The following is a 7,500-nucleotide window of genomic DNA, read 5'->3' as shown; positions in this document are numbered from 1 at the left end:
GAGTGGAGGCTCTGCTCAACAGCCACCGACGCCTGGCTCTCGAAACCTACCTCACTTCCCTACAGGCCAATCCCCCACGGGTGCGCGCGCACACACACACACACACACACACACACACACACACACACACACACACACACACACACACACACACACACACACATCCACGCTCACACACACATATCCACACCAGACGTTTCAACAAAAACATAGCTGTTCCAATAAGTCGTGTGCGTGTGTTCATATTCAAAGGAATTCATTAAATGTGTTTATTTATCTTTTAGCTTGGAGGCAAATAACAATAGCTGTCCCAGGAAATTTCCCGTATTTGTCAATTGATTCTGCAGTCATAGCTGGCAGGAAACATATTGAAGTGCATATGGAATTGATACAGCACATCATATATGTTTTGATGAGTCCATTAACGCCATACAACGCTGCCACCTCCAGGCTCGTCAGGTGTTGAGCCTCCTGAAGAAGTACGTCCGTGCAGAGCAGAAGGACAGGCAGCACACGCTGAAACATTACGAACATGTCCGCACAGTTGATCCCAAGAAGGCTGCACAGATCCGACCTCAGGTACTCGACCTCACTTACCTCAAGTCAAAACCCTTCAACAGTTTCAAGCCTTTAAGGAGATGAAAAGTGTTAAGATGGTATTCTTAAATTCTTAGTATGGCCTAAAATGAAATGATACCGTAACCTCTTCACTTTCTTTTGACCTTCTAGGTTTTGACCCACCTACGTGTGATTGAGGAGAGGATGAATCAGTCCGTGGGTCTGCTCTACAAAGTGCCCAGTGTGGCGAATGAGATCCAAAACCAAGTCTGTGAGTTTCGGATTTTCTCCTTTTTACTGACTGTATGAATGACTGCTTTGTGAGTCAGGGTATTATGTTGTTGACAACATCATGAAATAGAAAGAGATTAACCCAGTAAACAGTTTTTAGTTAATGTTCGTATTATATAGAGTTAAAACAATTAAAGTTGATTAGTCGATCTACAGCAATGTAGGTTATGGATCAAATGTTCTTCACCAGTTATGATAATGAACTGAATATCTAAATACAGGTTTAATAATAATAATAAGTAATCGTGACATTTTTTACTGTTTTCTGACAATTTATAGACCGAATGATTAATTGATCAGTCAGAAAAATAATCAGTGGACAAAAAATTAAGCTCTTGTTATTGTCTTTTACATGTTGTGATTTGTTCCATTTTAAAGAGGGATGAGCTCGTACTAGAATACCACGTAATTAAACCAACCTAAATATTACCACCAGAGTTTAGTCTTAAGGAAGTAGCCCCTCACAACCTCGCACTGACTGAGGATGAAAACCAGTTCAACAGCATGTCTGAAGTCAAGTGATGGATGGTGTGCTGATAACACAGCATCTCGACTGTTGCTTTGTCTTCAGTAATCAGGACACTGGACTCAACGTTTCTCCCGACCATCCATCATCATGCTGCATCTACCTCTCTCACACTCCCTTTCTCCTTTTTCTTGCTAGCTGTTATAATGCAGAGAGTTCAGGCGGAGCTGTCTCAGCAAGTCTCTTCACTGCAGAGCGACGGGCGGGTGAGTCGAGCTGCACTCACCTATGTATGGAGTTTGTCCCGTATGGACCGCACGGTCTCTTTTAAATAGACTCGTCTGCGCCCCACAATGAATCAAGACAGTCACATATGGCCATGCACACGGAGGAGCTTGGATGCGGTCTTGGTATAGGAATGGTGTGTTTGATGCTTTATGGGTAGAGAGGACATTTTGTAAATGGCTCAGCTGATCACAGACAGTGGTGACCGTAATCGAGTAAAGTGAATGAATAGAAGAAGGAAATGAAACCGATTCCTCTGAAGCTCTCTGCCAGGTGTGTCTCCCTCTCCTCTCCCAAACAAGAAGAGGTAAATCTCACTCAATTGTCCCTCCTGGTTCCCTTTCAGTCAAGAGGATGGCAAAAATAACAAAAATGGGGATTTATTTATCTTGTTAACTTTAGTGTTTCATAAGATATTGTGACATCAGTCTGTAGATATTTTCGGATTGAAATGTGGCCTGCAATAGATTAGCCGATTGCAGGAAACACACACACACACACACACACACACACCACCTTTCAGCAGATAATCATCTGGATTAGATGGCGTTGTCAAAGAAAGCCTCCCTGAGTTTAATGGCGACATGTCCATTTTACTGTTGCTCTGTTTTGGCAGGTGGACGGCAGGGTGAGCTACGGTAACGACGCTCTGATGCCGGATCAGGCCTACAGCTCTGCTCCTATGGACCCCGGCCTGGACAGACTGGGTTTCATCCACCCTGAGAGCTTCAACCAGCCCAACACAGAGAACCACGGTAACACACACATTAACTTAGTATGGACAAAGATATTTGTTTGAATATCATAAAATGCATGTGGATGTCGACCTGAACCCTCTAAAAAATATATATATTGTGTGAATTTTTCTGCAGTTGAACCTGTTGATGCTCGTCCGATTCCAGATAGAGGACTCCCCACGCGACCTGGTGAGTGTGAGTTTGTGTGTACTTCTATTTGATCAAATAATACTCATACAAGGATAAGTAAAACATTTACCAAAATGAGATCATGAGATCTTATAAATTTATAAATAGGATCAAAAATAGCATGGTTTGTAGGACAAGGTCACCCCTAAAAGTCTTCATACATCGATGTGTTTTTACTACATACTTTGTGTGTGTATTTCCTTTCAGTATCTGCGCTGAAGCCAGAGGAGATGCCAGAAGTGCGGATGGAGACTGAAGAGAGGCAAAGTGCTGGTTATGAAGTTTACCATCAAAAACTGGTACGAAAACACATTTAGTCATATGTTTTGTCCTGTAGTGCTGTCTTTCCTTTGTGCACATTAACAGTTTGTTTTTTAACGGCAGGTGTTTTTTGCTGAGGATGTGGGCTCCAATAAAGGAGCCATTATTGGACTTATGGTTGGCGGGGTTGTCATAGCAACTATCATTGTCATTACGTTGGTGATGCTGAGGAAGAAACAATACACTTCTATTCATCACGGTGTAATTGAGGTAAAGAAAGGTCTTCAGGAGAAGGCTTTGAGTGAAATGCAGCGACGTGTGTTCATTTGCTTGTTTACATTAAATTCAAACTAAATAGTTTCACTGACCCTCTTCTCCGCTGGCAGGTGGATGCAGCCGTGACACCAGAGGAGCGTCATCTGGCCAAGATGCAGCAGAATGGCTACGAGAATCCCACCTACAAATTCTTCGAGCAGATGCAGAACTAAAGCACTGCTCAACATTTTCTCCAGCCGTATCCCCCACCCTCACTGGTCCCTTGCCCTCGGCCCCTGCTCCCTCACTCCCTCACCTTGTTTAAGGCAAAGGAAAGGTGTGGTTTTTATCCTTTTGGACAAAAAGATAACTGAAATATTTGTCAGGGGTTTGTGCCAAAGGTAAATGGAACAAAGCCTTCTTAATCCCTGAATCTCGACTGTAAAGAGCCACACTTGAGCTCATATTTATCCGCAATTGATCAGACAAGGGTTCCCTGTTTCACCTGCACATTTCAGCCAAGCGTAACAAAAACCCTGTTGATGATTTACTGCATATGAAGTCCCGCAGCTGAGACCAGAAACATGTACATCCAAGCAGTTTAAGTTTCACTCCCTCCCTCTTCTTCCCTCCCAACCACACACACACTCCAATGACAGCGTGGCTGTGTTTGATGACATAACGGCTATTAAAGCTGGCATTGTGCGGAGGGGCTCTCAGAGAGCCTCTCCACACAATTGGAGATCAACTGTTTCAGGTTTGTTTTACAAAAAAGGAGGAAAATACGCAGAAAAAATACATAATCAAAGTATGTAAAAGTTGAAGAATATTGAATGTTTTTGTTTTCTGATTTTGTTTTGTATGTGTAATATATTAAGACAGAGATTAGCTGTAAGTATATGTAGTGCATGGCAATATTGATGAGATACAGTATACTGTATGTTGAGGTCCAATGGAGCGTTCCTCTTAATAGATATTTTAGCCAGATTGTACATTTCTAGTGTCTTCTTTGTGATCTTGTGATATGAAGAAGAAAAAGAGTATTCAGAACCCGGTCTGCTTTGTTGTCACAGACTTGCTTTAACTGAATCTTGGCTTGTTGCTCTCATCCCCCTGCTTCACTGTTGTGTTAGCTGCATGGGCAAACTGCTCTATATGTAATATATGAAGTGTGATAGTATCCGAAAGGAAAACTATTTTGTTACGGTTTGCGTTCTATGCACTCTTTTCATTTTGGAAGAATGATCACCAAATATTATTGCTGTTAAGTCCCTGAAGCCAATTCACGCTGTCGCTGCACATTGTTTTTTCTTAGAACAAGGAGGTCAACATTTAGAAAGGTGGTTTTCTGAAAGTGTATCAATCCAGATTTATCATTACACTCTCTCTCTCTCTTGATTGTATTTGAAAGATGAGATATTCAGCTCTCAATGGCTCACTTTCATGAAGAAAATCCACCAATCTTTTGATCTTGTCTTTCATTCTAACCCCCATTCGTCCTGTTTATCCTCTTTCTGGCTGTGTCAGCAATACTTACTGTTTGCTTAAAATGACGGGACCTGTTGGGCCTACAGAAATCTAATGTGTTTTTCCTCTTCACTCACATTCCTTCACCAAATCTCACATACACATTCTATTTTTCTACATTTCCCATGTCTATGTACATTCTCCGTTTGTCCTGTGGTGTTGATTTCTTTGCCTGCATGTCTGTTGTCAAGACTCTTGTTTACCATCAACACTGGGAGGATGGCCACAACTTGCATCCGCATGGAGACATTTCCCTCTCCCTTAATTAAGTTAACGCCACCTCCAGTAAACATGAATGTGACATGCATATTGTACTTTTATACCACAGAAACACATATCACCTGTCTGCCCAGTATATCCACACATATACAGATACTAACTGAAACTCTTAAATCGGGTGAATGTTTAAAATTTGATTTGTATTTAATGCTCAATCTCGGTGTCTTTGGCGGCTCGTGTTTAAAAGAAAAAATGTGTGCCCCCCCCTCATTGATTGTGACCTTCCTTGGTGTGTAGTTAAATGAACCATTTGCTTAGTAGAGTAAAACAAAGCTTTATACACTCCGTATACATGAATAAAAATTTTGAATGTACATAACCCCATGTCTGTTTGTCACTTAGAATCTCTTACTATGATTTATGCTAAATTATAGTAACTTTGAAATACTCAGATGAAAAGACTGAATCTCAGACGTTTAGAAAAATGCTCGCCACTTTATTCCCTCTAGTGGACAAAAGGGTCCAACAATTTAGGGAACAAACACTAAATAAAATACAAAACAGGTCTTCTATTAATGGAAAGTATGAAAATACACTTGTCCTGGTGGCTATCAAAAACATGAAATGCCGGTATATACAGTGGAAATTATCCTAAACTACAGACGAACGCATTACATAAAGCTCATCACTCATCAAGCATTCAGTCACACATTCAAGCATTCAGTCAAACGCACACATCATCTCTGCCATCACAGACATTCGCCCGCCTCATCCTGAACTCACTTCTCTTGGTTAGGAGTTGAAGAAAAGATTTAAAAAAAACAAAATGTTTTACCTGCCTCAGTCAAACTTCAAACAGTAAAGACAATGATCACGTTGATAATCCACGCTGATCGGGGATCAGTCTTTCGTTTCTGTGTCTGATGGACACAGTTGTGTCAAAAAAAAGAAGAAGAATAAAGTTGATTTGATTTCCAGTGAGCGGTGGAGAGCAAACTTTGGCAGCTGGAGGGCGCCTTAATACGGCCTCCTTTAACTGTCTTTTTCTAGTGTGGTGGTGGCGAGCGTCACTGTGGTGATGGGCTGTCCGATGCCGTGCATCTGCATGCGAGCCAGTTTCTTCTGTTCACAGTCGGTCACCAGGTTGTTGAGGTCGGCAGCACTGTAGCCAATCAGAGTTCTCAGGTCACACACAAACTTGTAGACAAAGCGCTTGCCCTGCACCTTGCTGATCATGTCCCCGTCGTAGTAATACCTAAATGAGAACACAAAAGTCAGAATCTCGCTGCACAAAGCCCAAATAAAATCAGACAGTTTTTTTGTCAAGTGAAACCAATCATATGATGTTTCCAATACCACCATCATAATATTTAGTTTATCAAAATGCCATTTTTCGTACACGATGCCGACACGGTTGTGTTAAATGCCGAGCCTTTTCAGCTTCTGTGATGCTGCCAAGCTATCTGTGGTCTCACACTCGTATAGCAGAATCTCTCCAGATTAATGGGGCAGATTTTACACATGATTATCAATTTACAGCTGTATAATGCTTTCTTCTGGGGGAGCTTTATCGTTGTTGTCCTCATCATGTGACCATGGAGCAATACTAAGCCACTGGAGCCAACATTTAAAAAAACTAAAACAAACCTGAGGGCTCTGCTGAGTTTCTCATAGTTCATAGTCGGCTTGTTCTTGCGCTGGCCCCATTTCTGCGCCACAAGCTCTGGCTGGTTGAGTTTGAACTCGCCCTCCTCGCCCACCCAGGAGATGCAGTCTCTTGCATCCTTGTCCGTCAGCAGCTCCAGCAGGAACTGCCAAAGCTGGATCTGGCCATTGTTGCCTAGCACCAGAGAAACACAACATTTAGTGTAAAACATGAATCATAAAAATTACATTTGTCAGAAATAATAGATGCATTTGCCTCAGTTGTTTTTGTTAATCTGCCAATTATTTCAAGACAATTAGTTTATAGTCACATAAGACGAAGAAATTAAGAAATATCTCACATTTGAGATGCTTCTGGCAGTCAAATGACTTAAACAATGAAATGCTTGTATAATTAGTAGCTGAGTAAGTGTTACCTGTGCGGTTACCAGGTGAGCTGCGCTCCTCTCCTCCAGAAATACGGGGAGTTCTGGGGCCACGGCTCTGCTTCAACACCTTAATAGTAGTGGGTGTGCTCACTTGAGCTGGAATTATCTGCACAGCTGGAGAAGCAGACAGAAATGTTAAAGATGAACAGAATATCAACGATCAGAACAACTGTTTTTAGTGCCCAGCACTATTCCACGTGTAAGTAAATGGACAATTTCTCTCTTTAAGTGTACCAGCTTTGTTCTTAAATCATATCTCTGCCCTGTAGCCAAGGGCAAGTGTTGTGTTTCATCAGATCAGATAATTGAGCAGCTCCTGACCGGCCAAATCTAGTCCTGAGCGGACAATGTCTACAGAGGCATTTTCAGGTTTCATGGAGAGCTGTCATTTTCCCACCGGCAGATTTTTTTTCAATAAAACGCTCACGTTGATCAATGGTGACAGTAGCGTCCCCTCCAGACTGGTCCTGGCTCGCCAACACATCTGAAATTAAATACAAAGAGTTAGGACAAATTCATCAGGCCATAGGAAACCAACAACATACTCTCCTAAAACCTGCAACAGCTCTATGTGACTTACATTTGCGCAGTAGTTCCAGGTGACTCCAGAGGATCTCGC

General features: G+C 41.9%; 2 protein-coding genes across 4 annotated transcripts in view; one reads left to right on the top strand and one right to left on the bottom strand.

Annotated features, from left to right (window-relative positions):
• The window catches only part of appb (amyloid beta (A4) precursor protein b), a gene marked incomplete at its 5' end in the record, with an annotated part of 10,157 nt that extends 6,856 nt beyond the window's left edge, over positions 1 to 3,301 (top strand). The window contains 9 exons of the mRNA XM_079231020.1: positions 1 to 80; positions 451 to 579; positions 730 to 829; positions 1,514 to 1,581; positions 2,217 to 2,355; positions 2,473 to 2,526; positions 2,734 to 2,825; positions 2,911 to 3,057; positions 3,174 to 3,301. The exon at positions 1 to 80 is cut by the window's left edge and continues 79 nt beyond it. Of these exons, the coding sequence (XP_079087146.1) occupies positions 1 to 80; positions 451 to 579; positions 730 to 829; positions 1,514 to 1,581; positions 2,217 to 2,355; positions 2,473 to 2,526; positions 2,734 to 2,825; positions 2,911 to 3,057; positions 3,174 to 3,275 (911 nt within the window). The 3' untranslated portion in view covers positions 3,276 to 3,301. The remainder of the gene's footprint in view (positions 81 to 450; positions 580 to 729; positions 830 to 1,513; positions 1,582 to 2,216; positions 2,356 to 2,472; positions 2,527 to 2,733; positions 2,826 to 2,910; positions 3,058 to 3,173) is intronic.
• A 2,514-nt stretch (positions 3,302 to 5,815) lies between these two features.
• The window catches only part of gabpa (GA binding protein transcription factor subunit alpha), a 4,856-nt gene continuing 3,171 nt past the window's right edge, over positions 5,816 to 7,500 (bottom strand). For all 3 annotated transcript variants that reach the window (XM_079231021.1, XM_079231022.1, XM_079231023.1), the window contains 5 exons: positions 7,462 to 7,500; positions 7,309 to 7,365; positions 6,870 to 6,995; positions 6,436 to 6,628; positions 5,816 to 6,043 (listed from right to left, as the gene is read on the bottom strand). The exon at positions 7,462 to 7,500 is cut by the window's right edge and continues 156 nt beyond it. In XM_079231021.1, coding sequence (XP_079087147.1) covers positions 5,821 to 6,043; positions 6,436 to 6,628; positions 6,870 to 6,995; positions 7,309 to 7,365; positions 7,462 to 7,500 — 638 coding nt within the window. In that variant the 3' untranslated portion in view covers positions 5,816 to 5,820. The remainder of the gene's footprint in view (positions 6,044 to 6,435; positions 6,629 to 6,869; positions 6,996 to 7,308; positions 7,366 to 7,461) is intronic.

This window comes from Taurulus bubalis, assembly GCF_910589615.1.
Source record: "Taurulus bubalis genome assembly, chromosome: 15".
In the NCBI taxonomy this organism is placed as follows: domain Eukaryota; kingdom Metazoa; phylum Chordata; class Actinopteri; order Perciformes; family Cottidae; genus Taurulus; species Taurulus bubalis.
Note: the sequence above shows the minus strand (reverse complement) of the source record. Positions and strands in the feature narration are given on the sequence as shown.